The sequence below is a fragment of the Cariama cristata genome, unplaced genomic scaffold (assembly GCF_000690535.1).
Source record: "Cariama cristata isolate BGI_N322 unplaced genomic scaffold, ASM69053v1 scaffold2707, whole genome shotgun sequence".
NCBI lineage: Eukaryota > Metazoa > Chordata > Aves > Cariamiformes > Cariamidae > Cariama > Cariama cristata.
Genome location: NW_009626942.1, coordinates 69857 through 86353, shown reverse-complemented (window position 1 = coordinate 86353; position 16497 = coordinate 69857). Strand labels below are relative to the sequence as shown.

The window sequence follows — 16497 nt, the reverse complement described above, 5'->3', positions numbered from 1 at the left end:
TACGTAGCACTAAGCTGTGCTGCACTGTCTCTTTTCTCATTGCTAGCTTCCTAGACTTGTAAGATTCAACTTCATAACTTTTTTTTTAGAAATGTTAGTTAAAGCAGATCCTGTCCTCCCTATAATCTGCGATTTTTCCCTCTATATTGTCTCTTCAGTCTTGCTGTGGCAATACGTTGATCCGGGTTTAAAAAAAGTAATAATTGTGCTGCACAGGTGTCCCTGTGGGGTAGCACACTGGCATGTGAAGGTGGAGGTTGCTTACATGGGGAGAGCCAAGAGAGGGGATACTTGTGAAAGTTCACCTTTCATCCTTTGCCCAAGAAGTTGGCTGTCTTGCTAATTTTCCAAATTGTTCAACTGCTGAATTCTACAGGGCTTTCTTTTCAGTCTGCATGCAGCTTTGCTTAATGTTTATTTACAGTCTTGTCAAAGGGTTAATAAATTCAAACTTCCAGTTCCAGTCAGTGCCTTAGTGCATATTTCGCATTTGTGCAACTGCAATTATAATTTCTGAAAACAAGTTGTTCCTTGGTGTAGCAGGATGCAGGGACGCACTAATACTTTATTATTTCCTGATACATATTTTTACAGATCTTGACACGATTTTAATTTCCCAGTGGTCTGAGAGGAATGGGGAGGGTTACGTACAAGTTAGAGTAGTCAGTTCTGGTGTTGACTCTGTTCTTGATGAGACCTCTCTGGGATTGTGAGTGCCTTTGATGGTGCCACGCAGGACCCATCCCGTCGATGCTGCTTAGGTCTGTTTGTGCTGGGCTATCCCATCTCCCGTGGGCCTCTCTGGATGCTATTGACTCTCCTTAGTTATAGCTGCTCTTAAAATATTTGATGTTGGCCCTGCTTACTATGTTTGTGCTAAGTACTTGCCAGTCTGTAGGTTTTTTGGTGTGCCTGGATGCATTTGCAAGTGAAGACTTGGATTGAGGTTTCATAGGAGGCAGTGGAGCTTTTGTTTTTGACTTTGGAAGGGGTAAGATTGATAATGGAGGCAGATCTGCAGCCCAGCAGTAGTGCTGGAGAAGTATGACTGGTTGTAGCTGTGCAGCTGCTCCCGCTCCCATTCAGAGCAGAGCTGGGTCCCAACTTGGAACCGTTCCGCGTTTCAGGCTTCCCAAGGCGGCAGTGCCAGATCCTGTGCACACAGCGGGTAAGGCAGGTCTCTGCCGCTTTGCTCCTTCTGCGTTCCCATCTGGACATGGTCCTGGGCAGCGTGCTTTAGGTGACCCTGCTTCAGCATGATGCCACCACATGACTTCTAGAGGTCTTTCCCAGCCTCAACTGTTCTGTGATTCTCTGGTATTGCACCTTCCAAAACTGCTCCTTAACCTTGCTGTGCCTCCTCTGCTCTTGGGTGGAGGTACGCATCTTCGTCCCACCCCCCCTGCAAGGACAACAGGAGCCTCTGGGGACAATTTGCCCTGAGGTTCAGCGCCGGTGCCTGCCCAGTGCTCACGTTGGTGCCGTCTGAGGCACAGCGGGATGGTTGCAGCACACCCCTAAGCCGTGTTGTGGCATACGGTGGTCATAGGGGGTGTGCAGACCCCAGAGCTTGAGTATGTTCCTTCTCTCTGGATGAAAGTAGCAGACGGAGCTGGAAAGGACACCCTTATCTCCAAGCCCTATGCATGTGCGTAGGCAGGCACTGGATTGCTCACTGCTATATGCCTGCTCTCGGGTAGAAATTCTGTGTTTGGCCATGATTCTTCTTTTTACTGGCCCTGGTTTTACCAGGGTCCCTATGTTGACTTTGTCTCCAAATGATCACTGCATCTGTGATGCCTGAACAACCAAGCAAAGATACTAAGCACTTGGACCTATATTACATGAAAAATAGATGTTTTCAATGACATAATAATTTAACTGAACTTTGAATAGCTTGCCTGAGAAATACCGTAGGTTTTTGTACAGGGATGTGCGTGTATATGTATGTAAAATATACATAAAAGTACTGCAATGTTTTCTTAATCCTGTTTTGCATTAAATACTGTGACTTTTTAATACCTTAAATTTGGGAAAGCTAATTTTGGAGTTGGCTCTTACTCCCATGCAGAATGAATGAACGCTACACAAATGTATTGATGGATCAAGATCTATCAAGATTCAGGTACCTGCCACTTTCCTGCAACTTTTTTTTTTTTTTTTTCAGGCTCAGGATTGCTCTGATTTCATTGGCTTGCATTTAGCTTATATTTTAACAGCTTCAAAGATGAGGTCTAGGAAAGTAATTTTAATAATAGAAGACTGGGTTTTGAGGCACGTTTCTATGGTTTTTTTTTTTTCAGGCTCAGGATTGCTCTGATTTCATTGGCTTGCATTTAGCTTATATTTTAACAGCTTCAAAGATGAGGTCTAGGAAAGTAATTTTAATAATAGAAGTAGAAGACTGGGTTTTGAGGCACATTTCTATGGCAAAGAGTCATCGTAGTGTTTTTCACAGGTGGCCCCTTCCTGCAGATCTGCCATTTAATGTTCTCCCAGAGGAAAAGTGAAGGATGTAAAACTGCAGCAGCAGGGTGTAGTTTTTCTTTAAGCTATTCTTAAAAATTACCAATATATGAGTGGCTTTGAATTAATTTTCTACTTGTGGATTCTTGGTAATAAAGCTGTATGTAACGTTTCCTTTTTTTCTTCTTTTTTTTTCCTTGCCTTGCTTATGTGTGCTTTCATACATACACAGTTTGCTATAATGACTTTTTAAGAATAGATTAGCAGATTGACTTCTTTCAGGTTATAGCAGCTTCACAATACCTGCTGCAGTAGAGGGATATTGTGAATAAGGCATTAGTGCTTATCTGTAGAAATGTGTACGCGCTCTGTCACACTTGGAAAGATTAGCTTGGGGCTAATTTAAGTTGACAGCTGTATAAAAGGGATTAGTACCGTCACTGCTGAACTCTTGTGGTTAACTTTCACACATGCTAAATATGAGAGATAATTTTTTTAAAGCTTGGACCAGTTTTTCATAAGCCATTTATCTTGATTTCTCTTAACCCTGAGAGAGCTGAGACTGTAGTCTACGGCATCATAGCCTAATGGTGTGGGATTTACTGAAGTACTTTAAACACATAACTTGCTTCATTTTAAGTTTTTATTTGTTGGGGTTTCTTTTTTGCATATAATTGGCATTGTTCTAAGGAAGAAATGGTTTACTTTGGGTGTGCTTTCAAAAGTAGAACTTTGGAAAGGAAATTGAGGAGGCCAGAAAGTGGCATTTTGTTTTCTTTGTGCATCCTTGCCATGTGCAAACCCTCATTTATGAGTCTACAGCAAAACTAAAATATTTTAATTCAAATTGAGCATTTGGTTGGGTTTTTTGTGTAGTGGTAGTAGTAGTTGGTGTAGTAGTAATAGTGCGGAGCTCATAGGCAAAGTGAGTATTTCTGAGGCCCGGGTGCCCCTTGCTGTGGAGATTAGGGGCAGGCTGTTCTCCCTGCCCTTTCATTTTAACTGGGGCGATTTGTGTATTTGTCACATAACTGTGGGGACAACTGGACCTTATATTCAGCCATTCTTTCTTCTATCAGACTTGTGTGTCTCTGTGTCCCCTTTATGAGGGGTGCTGGTGGTCAAGGCTATCATCTTTAGCTTCATCTGATCAAGACTATCTTCAGCTTCACATGCACAAGGAGCTGTACAACTCGTGGGAAGAAGCATGGAAATGGCTAGTTTTCCCATGTGTTAGAGGGAAAAGAATGGCAGAACTGGGGTTTTTGTCTTGAGTGCAAGCTCAAGGATAGGTCCCAAGATGTTTCTTGTCTAAAAACAGCTCAAAAATACTATCCATAGATGTTTTTCTTAGTGTGCAGTCAAAAGCCAACTATTACTCATCAGTGAACTTTCAGAATCACCCTCCAAGGCTAAGGCAGCAAAGTCCCACCTGTGATCAAATGGCCGGGAACAAAAGAAAGAAAAGTCACTATCATGATGTGCATAGTGTGTTTTATTAAGATTGAACCAGCTGCCCCAGTTTCAAGAGTTGTGAGTCCTAATGTGTAAAGTGAAATCAAAGGACTATTCACAGGCTAAGGAACCATGATGAAGTATATTCCTGTAGAAAGGTTCCTTTTCTTTTCACACCTGTTTTGGTTTTTAATGCTTTCTGCTTCAATTTGAAGCTCTAAACTTGTCACACCAACCAAATCTGATAAGCATTCTTTGCCTTGTCAACAACAAAAATCTAGGAAAATCTAGTGATGCATGAAAATCTTAATGTTTTTGTGCAAATATACTCATCTGAAGGCTGACTTCACCAGACTGAATATGCCCTCTTCATCTAACAAGCATCTTCTGAAGAACTTCCAAGGCAACTTCCTTCTGTATACCATGGAAATAAATTCAGACCCATTTTTCCCAGATCAGCAGGATTTGAAAATTTACCTATTAAGGAGGGGAAGAGAAAGGTGTAAGACAGTATGTTAGTGGAAATTGGACTAGAAGGACACTGGTCAACACAAAGGTTTTTTTGTCCTCATTATCTTCTGGGTATCTTGCTTAGTTTTTTCAGCAAGCTTTGACAGACAGTCAGACAAAGTTACTTTAAATAGGACGATGAGCAGCCTGACCTGGTGCGCTCTGCAATTTCACTGTGCTTTGTGGGAAAGAAATGGTGGTTCCCTTACAGCGTCCAGTTCATCTTTACTTTTGCAAGCTCTTCTGACGCCGTGCTGATAGCTAGAAGGAGGGAGGAAGGAGAATTTGGGAATCGGTATTGCTCAGCCCTGAAGTGAGACCATGCTTAACCACATTTGTGTCCCACCGGTCTGGCTCAACATCTGCTTCTGGGCTCTCTGTCCATTGCTTTTCTCATGTAATACCTGCACGCTGATTATCCAAAAGAGCTGCTCATCCTTGTGTTGTGATCGCAGAGCTTGCTCCGTTACTGTGACCTACAGCTGTCTTGTTCCTTGTAGTTGCTAACTATTTGATCTTTTTGGGAAAGCGTAGCTGGATGATGTGCCACACGGTAACATTTTGGGAAGTCCATACAAATAACATCAGAGTGGACTTCCCTTCCAAAGTGTCATTGACTTCAGTCCAAAGACAAGCTGTGTTATGAGTTATATTCATTTACACTGAACTTGAGGCAGAAATTTTTAAAACTTTTTCTTGCATTGTTTTTGTCTTCTTTAATGTATTTTAAATTTCCAGCATAAACAGTATTCCACTTTCGGACCTTGCCTATTTTAATCCTGTATTTAGTCCGTATCATTTTGGCAGGTGTTAGGAGCTTCTAGCTGGATCCTAAAGTGAACTTGGCCCAGTACACGTACCAGTGTGATTGCTGGTAGGAGAAACCGTATTTTCACGTGGGATCGTTGCAAGACTCATCTTTATGGCTGAACATTCACTTCTTCCTTGGTTAATAAAATGAAGGTTTTATTCAGCCCTGTGGATTTAGAGAACCGATTCAGAGATGGCTTCAGTTTCTGCCCACAGTGGACAATACTAGTGGGTGTTTTGGTTTTGATCGGAGCAATGTGACAGTTACAGTAGTGAATGAATGAAACTGTTTAGGCTGCTTGAAAAGCTGCCTTTCATCTGCGGGAGAATGAGAGCAAGGAGGAAATCTCTTTCAAGTCAATTCCTGGTGCAGAAATAAATCTTGTGTGGGTGAAGGGGGGGAAACAGCCACCTACCTGGAAATCTAAGACTATAAATGAGATGTCACAGAAAAAGGCAGTGGCATCTATTCAGATGCTAATCCATTAAGGGGGAAAAAAAAAGGGGGAGGGGGAGGGAGAAAAGCCAGCAATACTTGTATGAAAGGGTTTCTTTATGGTGTCTCTCTAATCATCATTAAGATAGTTGAAATTATAACACAAAACTGGAGGAACGTATTGTCCGTTGTCTATAGGTGAGGTATTCATTCATCTGGGTTACTTCTGTGTTCCTGGGCTGGGTGGAAGCTGGTGTCCTACTCCGGGTTGCGGGGTACCGCAGCTGGAACGAGGAGGGAGGCTGGCTGCGGCTCCTGGAGCCTGCCAGGCTGGTGGGGAGAGGAGGGCTCTGTGCTGCCCAGTGAATTGATTTATTCAGCGTCAAAACAATTACAGGTGCCCTCTGCTATTCTGAACCCCCAGCCTTAAATTGTAAGTCCCAATAAACAGCAAAGTGCCTGTGGATATATCCGCTTTTTTCTACCTCCTTTTTCCTAACCCTTAAGGAGGAGATGAAGAGCTTTTGCATCTGCCTGGGGTTAACAAATTAAAGTTTCTGTGGATCAAACGAGAGCAGGTTCCTCAGGTAAAGACATCTTGCAGGACATCTTGCAAGCAATGCTCCTTCACCTCGCCTCATAGAATCTGCTTTAACCTTTTGTTGTGGGCTATGTTTTCCTCCAAGTATGTAAGGCAACTGCACTGGAGTTTTTTTGGTTGGAATTTTTTTGGGGGGATGGGAGGTGAAATTTTGCCATTATCCTCTTTTCACCTTGTGAACAGCAGGAAGGGTGTTAATGTATTTATTTCAGAAACTTGTATATGCCAGAATGGTAGAAAGTCACTTTTATCCACAGTAAATAAATAAAGCACCTCAACAACAGCCCTTGGTTGTCATTGTTTAATTCTTGTGATTATTGAATACAACCAGCATTTCCTAGGAAAGGAGTTGTTTACTTCCCCAATGAGCTGTATTACTCCTTGGTATTGTTCGTAACCTGAAAACTGATAATGGAGAAACAAGGCGCATGTTCAAAGTTGTCTAGTTTAATAAATATTTAAGATTATAGGTCAGCTAATTAGATAAATAACGGAGTTAAAAAATTTTCTTGAGGAAGAATGATAAAGACATGGTTAGGAGAAAAATTTTATTTCGGTGATTGAAATTTTTTTATTTTATTTTTGGAAAGGCATGGATTATTTTGAAGCAGATAACTTGTTTGCAGGGCTTTTCTTAATAGATATTTGTAATTTCTTATGGGACTTTCCACTTTTTGAGCAGAGTTGGAGTGTTTTCTTTGCATTTACAGAGAGAAGCATTTGACAGCATCTTTTTGTAAGATATCTAAGAAAGCGGCAACTTGGGAGATCAACTGGTCTTTTGGTTATGGCTTTGCTTACTGTTGCTTTATCAGAAGCGTTAGGGCCCTTGCAAGCTGGTTTTGTGCTCTTGCACGCAGCCTCTTCCACTTTCAGCTGACCTTTCCTGCCGGGATGGCTTCCTGCCTGGCACAGCCACTGCCTCAACGACAAATGCAAGTTGATGCGTCTCCTCCCTTTCTCTGCAGCGCTTTTCTTTTTAGAAACACTCGCAGGTATGTTGGTGTTCCAGGGTGAGACCCTGTGCGCTGCACAGATAACACGCACAGCCTCAGCCTTAACCTATGTGGTATGAGCTGCTCAGACCTTTGCTCGAGTAGGATCTCTTGGCCGTCGCAGGAGGTCTTACAGACGTAGTGGAGCTGGGGGTGCTCTCTACTACTGTGGGAAGGAACTTTGCCTTGGTGAGGGAGAAGCAGATCGGACTTGGGGTGGTTGCAGGTGGCTGTCGGTTACCCCACAGCTCAACTAAACTGAGAGGGTAGGTCAGGCTCCCTGCTTACAGGTTTTATTTCTTAGCTCAGGCAGGTCTAGAGTGTGCGTGCAGCCAGGTCCCACACTTCTGCAGCGGCAGTGTAACTCCCCAAGCTCTTGTAGCTCTTCTAGTCCTTACATTTCAAAAAGCATTTTTTGTGCACACTGCGTTTGCCGAGCATTGTTCAGAATTTCTGCTGAGCTCTTTGCCTTTACCCATTTTTTTTATGTAGGTGTGTTACATACAAGCTTTTGCTAGACTTGTGAGTTTAAAAAATACAGGTACTTGGATGACTAATTTTTTTCAGAAATTTTTTCAGAATCTATTTTTTTTTTCAGAATTTGAGATCTAGACCTGAGTAAAACTCTTCTCCTACAGCACAGCTTGGAACTTTTGTTGAAGCAAATACAACTTAATGTAATCTCACAGAGCAGGGTGCAGGGAGGAGTAAAACAACCAGAGAGTATATGTACTGATATCGATGTGAAAAATAGAGGGCTGAATAGGAATGCTTCAAAAGACTTGAGCTGGTTTTTTGGTTTGGGGGTTTTTTAATTTGGTCGGGAAACTATTATCAAACCTGTATTGGATTTGTTCAACTGGTCTGTTTTGTTTCTTTTGAGATAAACTTAGGATTTTATAATCGGTGACCTTGGCACAGGAGTTTGAGAGCTCTGCTTGTTGAATGAAGAACAGAAAAAAGCACAGTGTGACCTACATTTCCGTTCAGTCGGATGGGATTTGAGGTCTCGCGAGATACCAGCAGAATGCTAATTGTGAGCCAAACGAACTAGCTGGCTCCTATCTGGAAGGTTTGCTTTTAGCTGAGGACGTTAGTCTCGTAAAGTACTGAAGTGTCCATCAAGGTTGATGCAAGTACCTCTTTGAGTGTGAGCAAACCCCACCACCTCACCGTGCAGGCTTCAGGCTGTTTGCAAAGCAGGTTGTATTTTTACTAGCACGACTATACTGTGAACTAAACCTTAGGATTATTTGTTCATTATGGAGCAACGTGTTTGATACAATAGAGACATCTAATTCTGTAAAAAGAGGAGCTTCTGATCCGCATTAGATATGTCATTTGGGTTCAACTTTGTAAAAGATTGGATGGGAGATAAATAGTTAATGGGGGAGAGGTGGGAAGGGGTGGAAAGGAGTTGATCATGCATGGATGTAATCAAACAGTTCCTTGAGGAATTATGGGGAGAGAAAACAAAAACAAGAATTCCCTTGAAAAGATGTCTCTGAGTAAAAGCTAGAGAATTATATAGGCCTCAATCTTTTTTTTTAATTCCCTTTTCTCTGCATTTTATTATTATTTGCATCCATGATAAAATGGAAGTGTATGTATCAATGTATGATTGGAGGGATTTTTTTTTGGTGGAGGAAGGGGTTTTTTTTAATTATGTGTGAAACAGTAGTGCTTCATCTCATTGTGTTCACTTTACTGGAGGATAACTTTTTTTTTGAGGGAGACAAAAAAAGTGATGTGAAGGGGAACTGAAAAATCTTAGGAAACTGAGGCACTTCCCCTGTGGAAGGAGAGGCATGGTAGATTTTTCCATAGAAATTTTCAGAGGTCTAATTAGGAGTTACCTTTTGGAGATACGAATATCTTGTTAGTTCTACTTTGTCACTTGTATAAGCAGCTTAGATGTGGTTTTTGTCCTGATAAGTTACAGTCTGGGAGAGGAAGGAGGAAAGACAACAGTGAAATCAGCATTGGAAAGCTGGTTGAAAGAGTTGCCTTGAGGAGGGATTTAAGAAGCTGCAGAGAGAAAAGGATTTCAAAAGGCAGCAAAGACAGAGATGTTTGAAGCTGAGTAGAAGGTCTTACCAGCTTCTGTGCTAGGCATCAACTTCTCTATTCAGTCTTGCCAGGTTCCTTTTGACTATTTCCCATTCGAGCAAAGTGCTTGGTGCGCAGGTTCAACTCCAGGTGTTTCATGGTAGCTGACCGCCAAGCTGGTCTGTTAGGTCACTTTGTTCTTGTAGCCTTTCTCATGTATTCAGTGCCTTGACAAAGTTTCTTGGCAAGAGCTTCATAAAATGATACCATATTGTGCACAACTTAACGTGCTGTTAAACATCAGAACATCTCCTACCATACAAGTCCTGAAGTCCACCACTAAGCTCAGAAACCAGAGCAGCTCCGATACTTTAGTGATTTTTGTAAGGAACGGAGTGGTAGGAAGGCAGCGATTTTTGTAGGGAGTCACTTTTGTCTCTGTTAGTCTTCCACTTTTATTTTTTTAAATAGGATTGAAAACAGCAGCATCAGTCAGGAGACTGATCAGCTAAACTGAATATTGATTAGCTCCTGATACGATAAAACTACACTTTCTGTGCCTCTGCAGTATTTTAATCATGCTTGTAGCATTTCAGACTGAAGGGGTGTTGGTAAGCTAGTTTAAATGCTTTGGTATTTGTGCTTCCCCCCCTATTTCTGAATATATGCTTCCATTTTTCCTAATGTCAAGAAAAGTTTTCAGACTGGAAGCTTCTTGAGTCTCACTGTTTGATCTCCCATTGCTCAAAGGTGAACACTACAGGGGGTGAGTGGTTAAACTGCTCACAGGTGCCTTGCAACTAGATGCTGCTTCATCTCTGCTCTGTGTGTGTGTCACAAAATAGTTTTGTCCACAGTTGGTGTTTATTTACCAGAAATACTTGTAAATAACTGGTGATATTGTGCATACAGATGTCAGACCGCAGTGTGTGACATTCGACACTGCAAGGAAACTTTTGGTTTCTGAAAGCGGTTAATTGTAGTGGATGCACATTTTTGTAGAAGATGACTGTTTTTTCTAATCAGAGGCAGGAATACTCATTTGCATGTCACAGGATCCTGTTGCTCCTCGACAATCAAAATGATATATTACCTTTAAGCAAGGCTGACACAGAACTGGCATTTCTGCAAGAGCAGGCAAGCTGGGGCAGAGTCCCCTGCAAGCCTTCCTTTGGTTTTTGTTTTCTTTTCGTTTCAACAACCTTCAGCAAGTGTTCCTGTTACATAAAATTTTACTGTAATGAAAACATTAGAGATCAAGAAGTCAGGTATGTCTTGAACTTGTCATCAGGATTATGATGTGCCTTCAAGCTGTTTTACTTTCTGGGGAGGCAGCAGTTGTTTTTAAAGACATTGTGTACCTGATGTGAAACTGGGTGTTTGTCCAGCAGTGGAAGCGCTGTCTCTTACTAGTGGTCAACTTGTTAGGTGGCTCAAACCTCGTAGTGAAGAGGAGTGGTTAGGTAGTGTTTGTGGAGGAAGACATGCTGGCATCAAAGTGGCAGTGTCTTTGCTTGTCTGGAACAAGACATGATCCCGGCTTGCACAGGTTTTCCCTATGTGAGCCCAGGACTGTCAAACCATGTGTCTTACTGAACGTGGTGTCAACTGATGCAAAATTAGTCAGTTTGTGATGAGATTCTCATGTAGAAAGTGGAAAACACGTTTGAACTTGGCTGTTCTGAGACAGGTGATAGTAACCACAGTATCTTGGCTAATGCAAACTTCTGACTAGGGTTTTAAAGTGGTGGTGGTGGAATAGCTGTTATTTCAGCTTCATCACTGACGGAAGGAAGATGAGCAGTTGTGGTGCAAATCTCAGGATACCCTTGGCTGTCCAAAGCTTGTACAGAGCTCTTAGTGCTGATTTCTGCATGCCTGCAGCTCTTGGTGCACATCTTCTGATCTCTGTGCTGCAGGTAGGACAGAAGTGTGAGGGTTTGAGTAGTTTTTTTGTGTTGTTTGTTTTGGAGGGGGAGGTATGTTGTTCTGCAGTACTAGAGGGGTATGTTTAGTATGCGTCTCTGTGTTGCTGTGGTACATGCAAGCTTGACTTGCATGTTGGAATATAAGGCAAAGCCTTTCCTTTGTATTTTCGTCACAGCATTTCTAATATATGCCCTTTAATAGCAGTTGCATATTTCTCTGTTCCTTTAGCACTAACAGCTTTTTAGATTGATAGCAGGTATTTTGTTTGTGCAAGACTTGGAACTGGACAGAATGCACACCCTTCATTATTCACTGTAGCAGAGAGGCTGGCAGGTAGAAAAGCAGCTGGGAATCTCATGTTTCAGCTAGGAGGCAGAAGTGTTATCAGCCTTGACCATCAAGTAGTCCCTTTAAAGAAAGGTATGGTATGCCTAAGGGTAAAATATGCTCATGATACCATTGCTGTTATTCACATAGTTCTGTGAAAAATGCTCGTTATGCCATGTGTAGGTATATGGAAACAAACAAGTACGAATATGTGTGTGTGTGTATATATATATATGTATGTCTGTAAGAAAGTCAGGTATTTTAATTCAGTTGGTAATTTGCAATGCTTCTGGGCTGTGGGTCCGTACATCTTGAGTCACATATGAGATACCGAGGGAGGCTTCTGTGCTTTGCTAACTTGGACATGTCCCTTGTTATCTTTTTTTGTTTTGTTTTTTCCTTAGGGTAATAAATGCAGGGAAGAGCACGCACAATGAAGATCAAGCCAGCTGTGAAGTCCTGTTTGTCAAGAAGAAAGCTGGAGGCACTAATTCTACACCAAACAAGAACTTTTCAACAAAGCGGAGGTCATCACTGCCCAATGGAGAAGGTCTCCAGCTGAAAGACAGTTCGGTAAGCAGACTTCTGTATCTTGTCAGTGGAGAAGTGCAAAATAAATATAAAAGGATGTGGCAATATGACACTAAAAGATGTTTACTGAATGTTTCATATATTTTCATTTACCTATTATTAATTATCTCTGCTTAAATACTGAACACTTAACTATTGTTTTCTTAGCTCTACTACTTGATTTTTTAATTTCTTGCATTGAAAAATGCTCCTTGTATCTAAGACATTTTATTTAAAGATGGGGAGGGGAATATTCCTTGTATTTTCCTTCTTATTTTTTTCATTTCTGAAAACACAATCCTGAGAAATTTACTGGTGCAGAATACTGTGAGTTTAATGGCTGTGGTTGACTTATCCAGTGACTGTCACTGCAGGCATGGCAGTGTCACCGTTTATACAGTCATACAGTTTTATTAAGGGTTAGGCAGTCATTTGGGTTCTTTTCACTGAAGCAGTATGGTGTGTAGCAAGGTTGGTTTATACAGGTAGGGTAAGGTCATCCAACACACTGACTTCAGTGATTTATGCAGACCACAGCTCCTCTCTTTGTGTGGAGAGTGATGTACGTCATGCACTTTTCTGCTGGCAATCATCTGCTATTCTTCATCTGTCTTGTTTCCTGACCAGCTAATTACTTCGTCTGCTCTTTAAGCATGAGCTCAGGCTCCAGCAATGATTGATAGTGCGTGTTCGATGTGGACATGTAGCTGTGTAACACTGAACACCTTATCTGAATGTTGGAGTGGGACAATGTGGATATGCAGTCTTTCTGCTGCTGGGAGAACACAAGTTCTCCCTAAGTGATAGGGAAACTATCACTTTGAGTGAACTAGAAGTACCCTGTTTTGGTTTTTTGGTTTTGTTTTAAACTAGGTTGTGATTAGCAGTCTGCTTCAGTCTCTCTCCCCAAGCCCCATGTCTTAGTACACCGGATGGCTACAGGGGTCATGGGGGTCCTGAGCAACAAGTGTTCTTGCACTGTGTCCCTCCCCACCTCTTGCTTCTCCTGTTGTTTCATATTTCACTGTTGTTGCAGCATTTTCAGACTCTAACAGATTTTCCAGCAAATAGCCTTGTTCTTTCCTCTTTCAAATCTTTCCTTAAATCACCTATCCCGGTTCCTATGTGCTGATATTCCTCATTGTATTCAGACAGTCATGACTTTTTTTCAAGTACGTATTTGCACACTTCTGGATAAAGTAGTGTGCCCTGTACTTGCTGGGACTATGAGTTCTGGGTACAGTCATGCAAGGCAAAACAGAATTTGTTTTAATAGTCTCCATTTTGAAAAGTCTTTCCTAGAAAGTCCATGCAAGTGTCTGCTATTGGCTCATGTAGACGCTTGGTTCCATGACTATATTTAAATTTTGTATGCATTAATTATGTTTAACGAAGCAAGCATTTGGCCACAGTACTTATTCACATATATAAAACACATCAAGGTAAGCAGCAACGTGCTTCATCTGGGCGATGGGCATTGATGTGTCATGCACACAGCACACTGCAAAGACCCCTGTGCAGACACCAGCCTGGGTAGACACGTGCTGGTGCTGTGCAGAGGTACTAGCTTTGGTCTAACACCACATTTAAGTTCCAGGCCTACCATGTGAGGTAGCTGGTCAGTGGCTTCTGCATCTGGCATGGGGGTGAATGTAGCTGTACTGAATTTGCCTATATTTTTGTATTTTGAGAGCGTGCATGGGACACAAAAAGCTTTGTGGCATTGTTTCACAAAGTCCAGTTAACTTCCAGCTTCGACTACTATCAAATGCTTCTCAAGAGCAAACGGCATACTATGTTGTATATACCATACTGCATCATTAGTCATCTTCCTCAGAGGGAACTTTTTTCCAAATGTTACGTAGTTAATATGTTTAGATTGCATTAAAAATACAGGGATATAAAACTTTTTTGTTATTGGAAAGATGTCTTCACTAGCCTTGGTGGTATCCATCATTACGGTCATCATACTCTTATGGTATCATAATGGTAGGGTTTATACACTGACTGTGTATTTTTGAAAGCTGTTCTTTTTATCCATTTTAAACTTAATGATTGTCAGCCTCAGTAAATATCCAGTTACCCTGTGTTATATGAAGTATCTCGGGGAATTTTCTGATTTCTCTTCCTCTCTTCGTTAGTGTATTTCCTACTTTGATTCTGTATCTTTCATCTTGATTTTGGAATAAACAGCTTTCAAGCTTTTTGAGACAACGTTTTTATTTCAAATCTTCTGTTCTTTCTGTCATATTTCTGACATATTTTGACCAGAAATGAACATTATGTCTGAAGCGAGGAGCAGGCTGATCTGTATAATATAGTGTACTGTTTTCACGCTACTTGTTATCGTGTTCCTTATATGTTCTCTTCTTATCTACAGATTTACTTCTGTTTTCTACATGACACTTGAATAAGTGCTATAGCACTCATTATTTAGCTGTGTAAAACCTATTCTACCATGTTATTAGATCACAACTTGCGAATTTTAATTTGTAATATGTTTTCCCAAAACAGGCAACATATTTCTGGAGAAAGTTTTCTACTAGAGGGCAGTCTTACACCAGCAATTAGTAGGATTTTTTTCTTTGGTACATTTTTTGCTGGTTGAATACATCTGAAAAGGAAAAAAGAGATGTACACGTTCCTATAATGTCTTATTTTTATGGTTTCATATTTTTATACTGTGAAATATAACATTATGTTTTGCCCTCACATAACATTGTTAGCAAATATTTTTTTAAGGAGTGTATGAACTTGGTGTTAAATGTTGATGAGGGTGCAACTTACTCTGTATCACTGGGATGTAGAAATACAGGCTTGAGACACTCCAGTGAATGGTACAACATCGTCCCGGCAAGTATTTAGTAAGAAAGCCAGAGGCTGAATACTGTAGGTGCCTCATAGGGAAATCCCACTGTAACACACCACCTGAAATTTTCTCCGAGTGGTGAAGGACCTTGTAGAAATATTGAAGGAAGAAGGGATGAGGGAGACAGTTTGAGTATTTGTCCGATGAAAAGAAAGATTTCTTCTGTTCTTGTTTTAGTGTTTTAAAGTGTGGAGTGTGAGGGAAATAGGAACTGGAACTTAAACTCTCTTGATTTACAGAGTCCATTTCATTGTCCTCAGATTTTTCTTTTTTTCCACAGAATTTTTGAGAAGGCCACATGCCATCTTTTTTTTTACCTTGCTTTCTGAGAAGTCTGTAAAACTTAAATGGCAGCAGCATCTGAGGTTGTGTGATTATCGTTGTTTAATGCTAACCCCATCAATGCAGCCCTGCGCTTTGGAGTCGGAGATCCACAGGTTGCCCACATGGGTTGGGTGCCTCTGTCATGGCCTTGACTCTGTGGGTGGGCTCTGCAGAGCTTTGGGGCGTGGGAGGAAGGAGGTGGTGGGCCAGAAATGAGGAGATGGAGACCTGAACGTTTGTTTAGCCTCAACACCCGCAAAAATCCAAGGAAACCTGTTAAAGAGCATAGATACGGTTTTCTTCTTGAAAGAGCAGGTGATAAACTGAGCAGAGCAGTGAAAGGGAAGACTCTGAAAATTCAACCCTAAATTAATTCTCTGCCCTTCCCCCCCACCCCACTCCAACTGCTGCGTGATTAATCGTGTTTGCCCTCTGTCCCCATACGAGAGCATTCACTTTAAATTGTGCAGCTTTTTCACTGGTACCATTTTTAAATGCCTCTAACCACAGAGTACCTTGATGATGAATACTGAAGACCATCAATGAGTGAAATGGGAATCCTGTGCCAGGATATTATCATAGTCAGGTTGCAGGACTTAATGTGATGCATTATTAATTGTCATTGTAATGTGAGGATACATAATTATTAATTCTGCAGTTTTCTTTGCCACAAAGATGGGTCAGAGTATTTGATTTGCGTGACACAAAGCTGGTTGCCTACCACAGGTAGCTGAACGTATCATCGGTAACTTGAGGAGGCGTTTCTCTGAGGATGGGGTGGCAATTGCCCACCCAGTTCAGATTTTATGAGAACTAAAGATGCATTTTAATGCATTTTGTCAGTGTAGTTCATATTTGGAACAACAGTAGTCAGGGTGGGTTGTGGTTTTCAGAATAAATCTTTAGTAGCAACATGATTTATTTGCCTGTTTGGAATTAGCTTCTTTTAAGAAAAAAATCTGAAGGTTTGCAATGAGGGACCGCTGTCTAGCTCTACCTGAAAGATTTGTCCCAAATTGATCACTATATATTGCTAAGGCTGCCCATTTTTTTGTCTATAACTGAGCTCAAATTATATGTAGATATATATGCATTTTCTTTCATGATTTCTCATCCATTACTTGACCCAAAACTTTGCATGTCTTAATTATATTTT

General features: G+C 41.2%; 1 protein-coding gene across 1 annotated transcript in view; it reads left to right on the top strand.

Moving 5' to 3' along the window:
• Nucleotides 1-7172: 7172 nt before the first annotated feature.
• Nucleotides 7173-16497, top strand: part of PPM1H (protein phosphatase, Mg2+/Mn2+ dependent, 1H) — a 74339-nt gene continuing 65014 nt past the window's right edge. The window contains exons 1-2 of the mRNA XM_009704236.1: nucleotides 7173-7273; nucleotides 11983-12151. Of these exons, the coding sequence (XP_009702538.1) occupies nucleotides 7173-7273; nucleotides 11983-12151 (270 nt within the window). The remainder of the gene's footprint in view (nucleotides 7274-11982; nucleotides 12152-16497) is intronic.